The 16,025-nt window shown below is 40.5% G+C and overlaps 1 protein-coding gene across 1 annotated transcript in view; it reads right to left on the reverse strand.

Annotated features, from left to right (window-relative positions):
- LOC117048234 (serine/threonine-protein kinase TNNI3K) overlaps positions 1–16,025 on the reverse strand; it is a 138,909-nt gene that overhangs the window by 42,762 nt on the left and 80,122 nt on the right. Inside the window, exons 18-20 of the mRNA XM_033151803.1 lie at positions 3,726–3,778; positions 1,554–1,606; positions 52–184 (exon numbers count right to left, since the gene is read on the reverse strand). Of these exons, the coding sequence (XP_033007694.1) occupies positions 52–184; positions 1,554–1,606; positions 3,726–3,778 (239 nt within the window). The remainder of the gene's footprint in view (positions 1–51; positions 185–1,553; positions 1,607–3,725; positions 3,779–16,025) is intronic.

The following is a 16,025-nucleotide window of genomic DNA, read 5'->3' on the forward strand; positions in this document are numbered from 1 at the left end:
GTTGTGCACCAGAAAGAAGCAATCTTGATGCTAGCTTGCTGTGCATCTTACCTGGTTTGAGGTGAGCAAATGGAATTTCCCCTGTTAACAGTTCCCAGAGACACAAGGCATAGCTGAAAACATCGGCCTTTATAGTGTAGCGAGTACACTGTGTGAATACTTCAGGGGCCATCCAGCGCAGGTTCTGTACATCAAGACAACATCAATAATGCATTAATGGTATGTTTTGTTTCTTCACAGGGGCACCGGATTCTCCGGCTTCATTTCTCTTTGCTTTCTGGCAATATGTTCACAAAACAATTCTCTTAATAGGAAGGGAGAATGGTGATCAGATTGTTCCTGCGTAACAGATTCCCAAGTCTTTTATTGAGTTTCAGACTGCACTGTGGGCTTCACTTCATGCATAAAACCAGGGTGCTCTTCCATACCCTACAACATTTCTCCAATGAAAAGAGGGGTGTCCTATATAATAATAATAATAATAATAATAATAATAATAATAATAATAATAATAATAATTGCCCCAGACACTCTGGGCGGCTCCCAACATATAAAAACATAATAAAACACTAAACAGTAAAAAAGCCTCCCTATACAGGGCTGCCTTCAGGTGTCTTCTAAAGGCTGTATAGCAGGCTTCCTCAACCTCAGCCCTCCAGATGTTTTTGGCCTACAACTCCCATGATCCCTAGCTGGAAGGACCAGTGGTTAGGGATGATTGAAATTGTAGTCTCAAAACATCTGGAGGGCCGAGGTTTGAGGAAGCCTGCTGTATAGCTACTTATCTCCTTTGCTTGGGGGTTGCATATCTCCAACATTTCTCCAATGAAAGTAGAGATGTCCTAAGAAAAATTGGACATTCCGGGATCAAATCAGAAACTGGGATGGCTTCTGTAAATCCCGGACTGTCCCTGGAAAATAAAGACACGTGGAGGATCTGCTCTTCGCAGCTCTTAGCCTGAGAGAAGGAAGTAGAGTTTCAGTGGTGGCACTGGTGGTGGCAACAGCAATGCTATGCATTGGCCAGGAGATTCCATTTACATTTCCTGAAATGTCCTGAGGTGACACTATGTCAGAGGCTATGTTCAGAATTGATGCTTCTCACCGGTAAGCCAACATCCCAAACCTTCTCAAAGAATTCACCACTACAAAACAACAATCCCTCCCGCTTAGAGTTCTTCATGAAAGCTCAGAAAAACAATTACAATGCTGGGGGCCAGGGGAACTTGCCCATCAACATTTTGAAGATGATTCTGAACTACTAATATAAGAACTACTAATATAAGTAGCAAATTCTAATGCCAATTACTGTTGCAGACTAGAAATTAATTTCTGAGTGCAAAGCAGAGAGAACATTTTGTACCCACTAATCTTCATTGAACTCAATCCATTTGCCAAAAATGGACGTGGCAAACAAATGGCATACACTGTTATTATACAATAGCATGTATTCTGGAAGAAGAAAATCCTAATCTTATTACTTGCTCCTTGGCTAGATTTTCATATACATTTGATAATAATTATTTGTAACAAGAGAGAAAGAAAAGGCATACCCCAGGTTGTTTTGTCATGTTGTCTTCATCCAGAGACTGCAGAAATCTGGATTCTGGGATGTAAAAGCAAAACAAAAGGGAGGGAGAGCAGTTAAATAAGCATCACTGAGTACAGGATAACCAAAGTATTTTAAAAAGAACAAAAATGCATATATATTTGTAAGTTGTATAAAGTTCAAGTGGAAATACAATGACATCATGGCGTTGTTTGTCAAGTACAGCATTAATTAAAAGGCTTGCATTAAATAATTAATATTTGTATTTGAATACTTCAGTTATTCAAAATCAGATTTACATCCACCACCAAAAAAATGGATGCCCTGCCAGAAGCCATCACTATGATCTCATACCAGCATCTCTCAAAAACTCAAGCCAGCCTATATATAGGCTTTTAAGAGGCTGCTTTTATTTTTGAACCAATGGATTTTTCTGCATCAGTACAGATAAGGAAGATAATTGGATTACAAAACATAGATTTGCATTGCCTGTTTGAAAATAATGATCGGAGTAGGAGATCAGGAATCAATAGCTTTTGCCCATTCTCCCCCCCCCCCCCAATTCCATTTGTTCCCCACAGGATATGCGACCAACAGTAATTGCCCAGCTTATAATCACAATATATCAAGATCTTATATAGCATGATTCCTTGCTCTATTTGCCTACAAACTAGTTTTTTCTGGTTTTGACCCCATATATAGTACATCTAAAACATATGTGGGGAGGTAGCAGATTAACAGGATTGGGAATAAGATGAGCAGGGCAACTGCAGAAGCGATATAATAACCTGATATTGTGACTCAAGAACAACTGGAATGAAAGTGTAACAAGATCTAATGACATTGCAAATGAAACTTTCTCTTTCCTTTGAGAAACTTTATATATCTGATCGTCCTAAGAAAGATGTTATTCAGGCCTTTGTACCATGCCAAACTTGACCCGATATTGAAAAGTCTCTTTAACCATCTCTGAACTGGGAAAAACAGTGAGTTACAAAATAATAATGCCCCGATCCAGATGCCTTTACAGTTGAGTATTATAGATATTCCTGAATAAACTTGAACATCTCTTACGGGAGATACTGAATGAAATTATTTCAAGTTATATACTCCTCAGAACATGGGAACTAGCAAGAATGGTGGTTATACATAAAAACAGCCAGCTAACATCCAGCCATATTGTCCTATAGCATTACTGAATCGTGATTTTAAATTGTGGCGCACCATCCTCGCAAATAGATTAAATACAACAAACTAATACATTGGAGATGATCAGACCAGATTTATTAAAGAATGAAATTATCTTCAAACATTCGTGAAGTGTTAAATATCAATCATATTATCAAGTAAACAAAACAACCTTGTGAAATACTATTTCTGGGTGTTGAGAAAGTTTTTGACAGTTTATTGATGGGTGTCAAAATGATCAACTGTTATAACTGGAAGAGAAACTAACTATTAATAGCTAATTAAGGTTTGGGATATTGTCTGTATGGTTAAGTTCACAAATACGTGGAGAAGCGGAAAAGGAAGCCAGCCAGATAACATTTATTTATTTTTTGTGGAAAAATAGAGTGTCTTTGTAATTTATTGTGGCAACAAGGTTCACGATAATGTAAACCCATTTATATTACTTGGAAATTTATGACTTCCATTTGTTCTACTTGATTCTGGTATGGAAATTTGTTCTTTGTTTTTAGATCTGGATATCTGATTCCCACCTCCCCAACCCCTTTTACAGATTTATCTGTTTTGTTCCCCCCCCCTTTTTGTTTATTAAACTGAGTGTAAGCAAATAATTTAAACTTAACAAAGAAAAGAAAGCAAACTATATCAAAGGCTTCACTTACTAGCCTACCACATAAAAACTGAACTCAAATAATGCAAGAGATACAATACATTAAATGTCATTGTGGCTTCCTCATCAGTCTGTGGCTTATGATATCCAACCATCTTCCACATAATGTCTACCAATTCTGCCCTAGAGCAGGGATGGGCAAGAGGTAGATCAGGGTCTACTGGTAGATGTCATAATTTCCAATAGATTGACAAGGATTAGTGATTCCCAATTGTTTAACAACAGTAGCAGCAGATCTTGCAGTCCAAAGTCTGCTCATCCTTTCCAGAGAGGTTACAAAACATACTGGGGTGGTTTTCTTTGTTTCCAATCTCTTACCTCCAAAATCAGCAACAACAGCATGACCGTCTTCGTACAGGAGGATATTGTGACTGTGGAGAAGAATAAGTTGTTAGACTGGGCATTGGGGAATGGTATTGTCTTCAAAACAGATGTGTGCAACACAATCAGGAATTCTAGACTGTTTTCTGCTTTCTCTCATACTACACCTAAACAGAGTCTTAGGTTTAGTCTTTAGCTACATCCCACAGTTATTACCATGATTCAAAAATTGTTCAATATCAAAAAAATGGAGGGTGAAAAAAAATCCTGACAGTTTAGTAAGTCCAAATGTCAAAGTCATTCTCTAATTAGTAGTAGAACAAGTACATCTCCTAATTAGTGGAAGATCATCTGTAACAGGTTTATTAATTATGTGACAGCATTACCTAGAAGGAATGAAGATGATGACATTTTGGACTGAACCCAGTGATAACCTTTCAATAAAATCAGAAGGCCTGATTATCCTCTCAGTTCAGCTCCACTCAGATAAAGTGGACTACTCCTAATTTACAATGGCATAAATGAGCCCAGGAAAAAGCCCATGGAATCCAGCTGTGAGCAGGCTACTGCCAGCAACTGTAAGATGCTCATAAGGAGGATATTTTGGACCGATCTCAAAAGGCTAATTTCCATTTTTTCCTCCCTATTTAATTTGACAGACAATCATTGTCCTTTGATTTTGTTCATTTCCCTTTCTACTTTGCATAAGAAAGCTTGTAGCCTCGTAAAGGATTTACATGAATCTTATCTCTTTATGATGAGGTAATCTTCACAATCATCTCCTCATTAGACCCCCATCGAGCATGGCCTTGGGAGCATATTTGGCATGTAATGGTGGAAACCTCCACCAACCTATTCAAGGAAAGATTCACAAATTCAGAATGGCTTGGTAGATGGTGGCAACAGGACCTAACAAACATTATGCACCTTCTGTCAGTGTTGATACCACCACGAGAGGAGAAAACGCCCATGACAAAAGTCACACTGTGACCTGAGGAATGTCAGGCCTTGTGGGCTACCATGACATCTGGATGTTGGAGGAAAGGGCAAGGAGGCCAGAAGACACTTTTCACTTTCCCGTTTGCCTCACCCAGCTCTCAGCATAGGTGATTCACAGGTCGGTTAGGTTCTGAAAATCCAGCCCTAGCGTTAACACAACCAGACTGGCCTAGTGTTAACGCAACTAGATTTTCCAGTCCTTCCACTCGCTCTGCATTTATTCCTGATGATACTTTTCTGCTAGTTTATCAAACAGTTATTTTAGGTGAACAATAGTGCAAATCATTGGCATGGACATTTTTTAAAACAACAACAAACAAACAAACCCCAAAACAAGCATGAACAGGATTTTCATTTTATATGAGAGACACATATTACATGCAACTAAGCTGTCCATAGCCTTTTTGCCCCTATCAATAAATGCTTCCACTTCTCCGTCGCTTTTCCTTATTATACAATACAGCGGCCCATAACTGATATAACCCAACTGCTGTATAAAGTATGAAGTGGTTCCTGAAATACTTAAAACCACACATAAGAGCGTGAAAACAATACAAGGCACTGTTTAGTGAACATAAGGGGACATCTTATTTCAGCCCACATGATTATTTCTCAGGAATATCTATATGTTGAAGTCTAAAACAAAGCTGCAGCATCAAATTCTCTTAAAAGTTTTGTGCTGCAATTTATGGTAATCTTGAATATATAAAAAAGCAGGCCTTTCGACACTTTGCCATGGACTGTGTCCTTCCACTAACAGGGGGCTCTTTGATCCAGGGGAGGCTTCCATGAGCTGAAGGGAGGAGAAGTGATTTTCACAAATCCCCCCTTTTGCCTGGAGTCCAACGTGAACCTCCCATTCTGTTCTAGAGGGTTCCCATTAGTAGATTTGGGAGAAGGGCCACATGGGTGGAATCTGTGAAAATTGCCTCCCTCCTAAAGAAAATATCCACTGAATTAAAGAACCCTCTCTCAACAAAGCCTAAAGAGATATAATTGGATATAACACCGTGAACCTTGCCCACTACTGAAAATCTGAAATGGTCCCTTGGCCATCTGGAATCTGTTTCAGATGTTTCAGATATTTATCCAGCTTGTTACTGTTGTTGAAGGTGTATCTCTTACTTCAGGGATGGAGAACTTGTCCACCTCCCTTGAGATGCTTCCAGGCTACAGCCCAACATCTGGAAGGTCAGAGGTTGCCCATCCCTGTCTTACTCAATACTCAATACTCTAAACTCTTTAACTTATTTTTTCCCCTTCTCTCTCTCTACAGCCACATGCACAGACACGAGAAAATGTGGTTCCTCAAGACTTTCTGACCTTAGATCTCACCTTGTCCTTGATCACACGTTCTGTTTACTTCTTTTTCTGTTAATTGGATGGCCAGCTTGATATAGCACAGAGTCTTAAGCTAAGGTTACCATATTTTTTCAATGAATCCCGGGACACTTTAAATAAATAAATAAATAAATAAATAAACAAATACTACATCTTCGGGACATTGATGCTGCAGCGATGGCAGTGGCAGAGGGGTGTCCGCTGCCTTGACCTCAACCACCACGTTTCCCCTTCCTCTGAGGCTTCTATCTCCTTTATCCATGAGCCTGGGCAGCCCCTAAGTTGTTGGTTCTTTGGTGGTGGTAGTGGTGGTGGGGAAGGGGTGTGTGGTGGGTCAGGCATGGAAGGCAGAGAAGGAGGACCGAGAGTGGCGGCGGCGGCGGCAAGGCTCAGGCAGCATGATGCCTCCCTTCCCATTGGAGCAGCCTCAATCCAGTTCCCACTTGCGTGCAAGCTCTGATAGGCAGCGTGAAGCCTTCCTTCACAGCTGAGAGATCCCCGCCCTGTTCCTGCTTGCACGCAAGTAGGAGTTGGGAGGCTGGTCTGATAGGTAGCATGAAGCTTCCCTTCACAGCTTAGTTGCTGGAGTCAGGGAAGGTGGAGGCAGCCTGGAAGCTGCATCTTAGAGCCCCTGCACCACCATCATATGGGGACTTCTGAGGAGCTCCTGAAGCCAGTCAGAGCCAACTGCTCCAGGCTGCTGAGACTGCCGTTGCTGCATTTCCCGGAGACATTAGATTAAATCCGGGGACATTCCGGGGATGGAATTTGTCCAGGGGACTGTCCCCGGGAAACGGGGACAACTGGTAACCCTATCTTAAGCTGAGCTGAGAGTCTGGTTTCCGTATCTGAGAAGGAAGATTTCTGAGAGCAGTTGAGACGGGCATCTGTGCAAGGTGCTTGCCTGTAATGGCAATGTTATCCATGTGTTCTCCACTGAACATTTTTCTCTAAGAACGCCTTCTCAAATGGAGTCATTTCTTTAAAAATGAAAAGTTTTGCTATTGACCATGCCTAATCAGCCACTCATAGCTACAATATCTTGCTGTGTACTTCATCTTTCTAAAAGGGCTGTCCCCAAAAGGCACACAGTACCTGCCTGCCATACTGAGAAAATTAGGTGTCCGGTGAAGTGGGATCACTTCTTGATGCACTGCTGAAATTTATTAACCTGCATGATTGGAGAGGCATAGCCCCTGGCACATCTGGAAGCATTCCAAGGGTCAGCTGTGCTGTGGTAATTAGGCTTCATTTTCAATCTCATCACATTATTAAAGCCATTAGTTTACAAACACATCTCCCCAATATGTAATCACTCAAAAGTAACTGAAAACCAGGGAAAATGCAGAAGGTATTTCAATAGCTTGGCACCATGTTCTTTCCGAACTAGAAACACTGCTATTATAAATGCACCACTCTTATATGAGTACCACTTTAGATATCTGACATTGTTCCACATGAAAGAAGTAATATTTAAATGCTCCTTTGCTGCTTTGAATATCACTCCATCATGTGGAACCCATTCATCAAAGCAAAAAATACTGACATTCCTAAGTTTCTGCTTTCATAGTATTATGGAGCTGCACTATGGAAAAGACTTTTTGGTGACACTCTCAAAGGGTAGTAGCAACTAAACCAGCTAGTAGCTGTCTTACCATGTTTTGTGTTAAAAATTTATGTAAGTTATAATTGTATTTTGTGAAAAATAATTAATTTTATTCTTGATGCTCAAAAGAGAGAGAAAGAGAGAGGACCACCTCACTTTTTCTACTATATTTTCACTGTTATTATTACTATTATTATTTTTACAAAAATAACCCTTGCCCATCCTTTCTCTACAAAGTCCCAGTTTCTTAGGTTTATTTATTTACTTACTTACTGCATTATTTCTTATCAGGGCAACCCAGTCAGATGGGAGAGGTACAAGTAATAAATTATTATTATTATTACTGCTACTACTACAACTACTATTAGTATTAATATTTCCTCCAAGGATCTCAAGAATGTGAATCTTCTTCCTATTCCATTCTATCCTCACAACAACTTTTCAAGTTGGTTAAGAGTGAGGATTTGTGGATGATTTCCCAAGGTCACTCAGTAAAATTTATGGCTAAGTAGGAACTAAGATCATGGCCACTGGTCCCATCACCTCCTGGCAAATAGAAGGGGAAGAAATGGAGGCAGTGAGAGATTTCACTTTCTTGGGTTGCATGATCACTGCAGATGGTGACAGCAGTCACGAAATCAGAAGACGCCTGCTTCTTGGGAGAAAAGCAATGACAAACCTAGACAGCATCTTAAAAAGCAAAGACATCACCTTGCCGACAAAGGTCCGTATAGTTAAAGCTATGGTTTTCCCAGTAGTAATGTACGGAAGTGAGAGCTGGACCATAAAGAAGGCTGATCGCCGTAGAATTGATGCTTTTGAATTATGGTGCTGGAGGAGACTCTTGAGAGTCCCGTGGACTGCAAGAAGATCAAACCTATCCATTCTCAAAGAAATCAGCCCTGAGTACTCACTAGAAGGACAGATCCTGAAGTTGAGGCTCCAGTACTTTGGCCACCTCATGAGAAGAGAAGAATCCCTAGAAAAGACCCTGATGTTGGGAAAGATGGAGGGCACAAGGAGAAGGGGACGACAGAGGATGAGATGGTTGGACAGTGTTCTTGAAGCTACTAACATGAGTTTGGCCAAACTGCGAGAGGCAGTGAAGGATAGGCGTGCCTGGCATACTCTGGTCCATGGGGTCACGAAGAGTCGGACACGACTGAACGACTGAACAACAACAACAACAAGGAACGTGGGTGGCGCTGTGGTCTAAACCACAGAGCCTAGGGCTTGCCGATCAGAAGGTTGGCGGTTCGAATCCCCGCGACGGGTTGAGCTCCTGTTGCTCAGTCCCTGCTCCTGCCAACCTAGCAGTTCGAAAGCATGTCAAAGTGCAAGTAGATAAATAGGTACCGCTCCAGCGGGAAGGTAAACGGTGTTTCCGTGCACTGCTCTGGTTCACCAGAAACAGCTTAGTCATGCTGCCCACATGACTTGGAAGCTGTACGCTGACTCCCTCGGACAATAAAATGAGATGAGCGCAGCAACCCCAGAGTCGTCCGCGACTGGACCTAACGGTCAGGGGTCCCTTTACCTTTACCTTTAGGAACATAAGGAGCTCCCTTAAACTAAGTCAGACCACTGGTCCATCTAGCTTAGTATTGTTTACACTGGGTGGCAGTTACTCTCCAGGGTTATAGGCAGGAGTCTCTCTCGCAGCCCAACATGGAGATGCTGAGAATTGAACTTGAGACCGTCTGCATGCAAAGCAGAACTATGATCGTTCCAAAATGGGAATTTGATCAGAATTGTAGACTGTATTCTAAGATTGTCCAGTAGCACCTTAGAGACCAACTAACTTTGTTCTGGGTATAAGCTTTTGTGTGCATGCACACTTCTTCAGATACACTGAAACAGAAGTCACAAGACCCTTATATACAGCGGGAGGGTGGGGTGGGTTTTTTCTCAGAAGGGTAATAGCTTATACCCAGAACAAACTTAGTTGGTCTCTAAGGTGCTACTGGACAATTTTTTTTTATTTTTTTTGACTGCGTCAGGCCAACATGGCTACCTACCTGACTGTATTATAAGGTGTGTGTACTGGAGAATATCAAGCCAACCATGTTGTAACTAGAGTAGGGGGAATACCACTACCCCTCTTTGTTTGTTTTTAACTATGTACACCAATATACATGATTTTCTGTCCTTTCTTCTGTTTGCTTTTTTCCTGTCAGAATCTCAATTCAGGACTGCAGACCAGCCATAAATAGTCTGAGAGGAACCATTTATAAAACTCCTTAGTATTACAGAGGAAGTAAAAAATAAAAAATAAAAATAAATAAATGATTTCAATTAAATCTTTGAAACCATAGCAACAGAAAACTCCAATAAAGGTAAAGGATTGCAGAACCATAACTTTTCCTACATCTGTCAGTTGAGGTGTATTTAAGGCTTACTGCTAAATCTAGTGGATTTGTCCTGTAACCACTGGGACTGAAGAGGTGAATTATGAGATTTGTATTGTGGTTAAACCCATTTATTGAGGGTAATGTGAACAAAACGCTATCCTCTTTACGTTCAGTGTGCACAACACTAGGGAATGTAACAAGAGATATGTGTGTATGTAGGGGGGGTGTTAATAATACTAGGGAATAAATTTAACTCTGCCACTGATAATAGTATTCCTCCCAAGAGGCTCACAAGTCTCCATACCGAATGAATGTCTAAAAATGTATGTGCCTTTTCATAATGGATTTGTCTCTTCCTGGCACAGGGAGGTGAGGGAACTGGAGAAGAATATATCAACAATACACAAGGGCATCTGTTTTGTACCATTTCAACTTTTATAGCTTCTTTCCAAGCACCCTGGGAATCATAGTTTGGTGAATCCTGTTAAAGATATACATTTCCTTCATAGAACTACAGTTTCCCGTGTCCCCTGAGGAGAAGGAATGGCTGTTAATCCAGTTTAGGTTAAGCAGACCACAAGGGCTCTTAACTGAAATATTACAGAGGTGGTGTTGTAATTAGATAAGAACCAAAATACGCATTTCAGTTTGTGTTTTGGCTTATAAAGGTGAAGGGATACCAGGATGAAATGTGATGCCTTAAAAACAATCATCTTCAAATCCACCTTTATTGCTAGTCGCTATATGTAGCCATTACTCAGTGCCAGAGCTGGTACTTTTACACAGAGTTCTGAAACAGCCTAAGCATGACAGCCTCTTCTTATCTTACAATACCCCTATACCTGAGATATTCAGTATCCCCCCCCACCCACAAATCCTGCTCTTGAAATCACACACACACACACACTGCTACCACTTAGATTTGTTCAGCCATGGCCCATGTTCTGCTCTAAGTGACTAGCTTGGCCCTTAAGGGTCAGTAAACGAATACCATTCATTTTGAAATAAACTGCCTTTTTTTGTTTTGATTGCAGTCACCTCACTGTTTGCTATTTTTGCGATTCGCTTCCAGGTATGTGTGAGGTTCTGATCAAATGACATAAATTTGATGTAGCGTAATGGATGCCCTGAGAGACCTCAGGATTTTATTTGATGACTAACACTGCACCACAACAGCTCAGGATTGAACCTGTAATGAGTATCAACTCCAAGCCGATTTTTACTTGTCACGGTATCTGGTTAGTACCAGCCAGTTCCTCAGTTTTAAGGACACAAGCATTGCCTTCAAAATGGAAGAAAGACACCCCCTCCCCCCAAAAAAAATCCCTTAACTGTATATTTCCAGTCTGTTATTTATCCAGCTCATCTATTTGTGTGTTCTCTTATACCACTTAAACTTCCGAGGTCAGCATTCTGAATGCAGTAACAATCACTCATATGTGAAGTTACTGAAGAGGCCCAGTGAGTTTGGGCAGAAAGGAGGAAATGAGAGTAAGCAAAGCAGAAGCGAAAGGTCTAGGGAGGTGAAATGTATAGATATCAGGGCATTCAGACACAAGCACTTTTTTGTTGTTGGAAAGAAGCAAGGGAGAGGGTAGGCTTCAGCATTAAATGGAAGACCGCTCCTCCCGAAGAGCAGTTGAGAAGCTGTTATTTATCCAGAACCACAGTTTTGCATTTTGCCTGATGAGCTTCCAATGGTTTAAACCTGCTTGCACCTGAGGATGTGCTAAAAGTGACTCCTTTAAAAAATAAATAAATGAAAGGGTCAGGGGAAAATAAAAAGCACAATGGCTCGGGCATATTTGTCTCTCACATCCGAAAGGAATGAAGATGTGTAACCGCTTCAAATATGCATAAAGAACTGCAGGAAAATAAACTCCTGGAGCTGTGTGTTGGTACCCACACGCCTTTGTGCTGGCTTCTTCTGTACATTTTCATGCGATTAAAGAATCTGAGGCTATGCCTCAGGGTTTCATTTTTATCTGACTGAAAGGTGGTGCAACTAAAAGGAGGGTGTTATGCACCTTTGCTCAATAGAAAGACAGCTCCTTAACCACTGTTTACACCACTCTCTCCATTTTCTTCCTGTTTCCTCCCCGGACATGAACCTATTTAGCATCTCACCCTAGAACTTTAGGAATTCATCAAGAATCATTTTAACATTGTAAAGACACTGAGAAATGTATTACATATATTCATATTTGATATAAGCATGTTTATAATGTATAAACAAACAAACAAACAAAAAGGGTGTGGTGCAATTTAGGGTGAGTGGGCACCTGCTCTTGCAATGAGGCTTGTTCTTCTTGCATGCCCCCCCAGAATCTACTCCAGAAGGTCTGGAACAGTTGTGGGGAGGCAGTCAGGAAAGGAAGAAAGAGAAACCAGAAGTCCTGTTGTACACATGGATCCCCCCCCCCACAACATCTCTGCATGTTCCCCATATTATACGGTCTTTAAAGGCATCTGGATAAAGATGACCCTTTATCTGTATACATTCCTCCTTTATCCTTATCCCGTATGTCCATTTACAATTTCTTTTCATGAAAATTAATTCTAAGTAGACCCAGAACTAATTTGCATTAGCTCTGCTGAAAACATTTCTGTTTCACCAAACATTTTTAGAGAATTAATTTGATTCAGTCCTGGTCATCTGTTTTGTATGTTATGACTTCATAATTTTATGATGCTTAATGCTTATATTGTACATCGCTATAGCATTTTAAAAAAATGAGTCGGTGGTTAAGAAATATATCCAAGGACAGAATAGATTTAAAAAGAATCTTGTTCTACAATAAGCCCATTTTAGTATGATATATATTATATATCCAGGTTTGAGTTAATAGGAAAAAAGACATTTGTCAGTAAAGGGGGTGTTTTTATTTCTTTCATGACTAGATAGGAGCATATCACAGTGTTTTCAAACATATATTTTGTATTTGTCCACACTTCTGCCAAAGCTTAAAATTACCAAATGTTCCTCCAGATTTTTTTTTAAATGATGGTGGCAACTGAGGATTTGGCAGGTGCTGAAGTTTTCCTATATTTACCCCAGACATGCAAAATAGTGTCCCTATGGTGCTGAAACGAAGACAGGCAAAAACAATTTACATCTTCCAGCCACTGCATGACCCACACTAATCAGTTAGGATAGTAATACCAGCTAACATTCAATATGCTTAAACCTCATTTCCCCCCAATCATATATAATTTCCTAATGTAGATTTCTTCTCCATTCAAATAAATTTGTTTAAAAATAGTTGGCACTCCAGCGCAAGTCATTAGAAATATGAATGTGCATGCTTTGTAAAATCAATTTAGGGAATATATTCATTTTGATGGCATTTCTCTTCCCTGTGTTCCATACATTAATGCTATCTTGGATTTTCTTAAATGAAGAAACAGTAATTACAGTTTTTATCATCATTGGAAATATTGTAATTTTGGAATACAATCCTAAACATACTTTTTAGAGAGCAGGGTGGCTAACCTGTGGCCATCCAAATGTTACACCAGGGGTCAGCAAACTTTTTCAGTGGGGGGCCGGTCCACTGTCCCTCAGACCTTGTGGGGAGCCGGACTATACTTTGAAAAAAATGCCCCACAAATAACCCAGAGATGCATTTTAAATAAAAGGACACATTCTACTCATGTAAAAACACGCTGATTCCTGGACCATCTGCGGGCTGGATTTAGAAGGTGATTGGGCCACATCCGGCCCCTGGGCCTTAGTTTGGGGACCCCTGTGTTAGACTCTCAGCTCCCATCAGCTCCAGACACCAATGGCCTAGGATGGTGAGTGATGTAGCCCAACAACATCTGTTTAGTTCTAGAGAATTTTTTTTTAAAGGAATGTCTCAAGTGTTCTCTCCTCCAAAGGAAGCCTAAACTGGACAGCACCACATAGCGGAATCCACCACTCGGTGGAGTTTGGAACATGAAACAGTATGTTGTCCTGTCCTCAATTTGAATGTGTCCTCTCTTAATATACAGAGAGAAATTGTGTGGTCCCAAGCATGGCCTAGAACAGCCTTTGGTCAGTGTAGTCTTGGGCGCCATTAATACCCTACCTACTATGATGACAGAGAGCAGCAGCAGACCCTTTAACTCACTGCCCTCAGACATTTTTCATTCTTCGCTGCATAGAAGATCCATTAATAAACCAAAAATAAGATAGCCCATTCATAGCTAATTAAGCTCAGACACAATAGTTTGCATAGCACAGCAGTTTAAACTCTTAGCTGTGGTCACCAAAGGCTTCTGGGATGTCTTTGAAACATCTAGATGAGTTATAAAGCAGGGATGAAGAAACTGTAGCCCTGCAAGATGCTGTTGGACTACAGCGCCCATCAACCTTGACCATTGTCTGTGTTGGCAGAAGCTGATGGGAGTCCTCTATCTGTGTTATAAAGGTTTACAGATGTGTTTGTTTGTGTGTGATGGTGGTGGTGGTGGGAATTTATCTATAAAGGTAAAAAGTGACACTTGGTATTTTTCCCTCCCAGAATACTATACTTAAACAAACATGGTTGCAATATGAAACTTTTTTTTTTTAGTTGTACCTCAGAGTTTTCTATAAACATCAAGACGGTGAGCATCACAGTTCCCAAAATATATGAAGCTATGCAAATTTCAGCTGGTTATGAATATGCTGATTTAAATAAACTAAATATGGGTTTTAAAGAATTGAACTTCACAATAGAAAATCTCATGAGTATTATCAGTCAGAAGCAAATGACAGTCCAAAATAACCAAGTGAACTATACCAAAATGCACATTCTGGAGTGTAAGTTGATATTATTTTATAGTCAGAAAATAGAAAGCCCACAATTATGTTTTACCTTTTTTTTTCCTATTTCATGACCATAGAAGATGAAGTGAGCAACACACACACCACCTACCTCCCACAATGCATTTTAAGTTAACTGAAGTTACTTAGAGCAAAAAAAAAGTAAGGGCTTAGTTTTCAGATCATAGATAATATTCCTGAGTTTTGTTGAGAATCTTTGGAGTTCACTGTTCATCACTGGCTCTATTTTGATTTGTGGTTAATAATGATGATGATAATAATAATAATAATAATAATAATAATAATAATAATAATAATAAATTAAAGTGACAATTTAAACTCTGGGAAGATGATGCTCAAAATGTGGAATAAAACACAGTTGTGTGGCTATTGAAATTGTGGACAGAGAAATTTGGGGCTGATTTCACTTAATTTCTCCAATGGGGTGAAAAAATCTCAATTAGTTTCTTGGAAGTGGAACTCACTATTAGCAGTGGCAGTCATCCTGAATACCAGTTTGCACCTTCCATAATGCCTCGAACCCAGCACCATTCTATACATCTCCTACCATAATAAAAGAGATGATTCGCTGCGGGGATTCTTTGCTGGAGCCTCCCGTGTGCAGGATGATGTCAACTGCACATGGGATACCAGTTGCTGGGGATCTGCGGCCAGCGCCTCACGTGCGTCCTTACACGGGCGCCGGCCAAGCCTGCGAACGGGACGGCCGGTAATTCCGGAGTTTGACTCACACCGCGCCGTTGTCCGCCAGGCTGAATCTGAAGGGTGCGTGAGTAGTTCAGATGAAAAGTGCCTCGTAAATGTACCTGCAAGCACTTGCGACCTCCTAAGCTGTTCCCTTAAGTAACATACCCAAATAAATGGTGGCCAAAACTACGGCCAAGCAAGAGAGCTAGTAAGCTATGAAAAATTTAAATTAAGACAAAATAAAGACAGACAACCATTAGTTCTTTTGATGGCTTTGGCTAACCCGCATGGGCTTCTACTTTTCTCTATGCCTCGACTATTCTAAGCTTACCTAAACTAGCATACCCTGTACCACCAATTCTTCCGCAATCTCTAAGCTAGCTAAATCTTTACTGCCAATTCTTCCGCAATACTAACCTATGCTAATACTAAAGCTAGCTAAACCTTTACCGCCAATTCTTCCGCAAGCTAACCTCTCTACCTCCTGCACGCGCTTCCAA

Source organism: Lacerta agilis, chromosome 6 (genome assembly GCF_009819535.1).
Source record: "Lacerta agilis isolate rLacAgi1 chromosome 6, rLacAgi1.pri, whole genome shotgun sequence".
Taxonomy (NCBI): Eukaryota; Metazoa; Chordata; class Lepidosauria; order Squamata; family Lacertidae; genus Lacerta; species Lacerta agilis.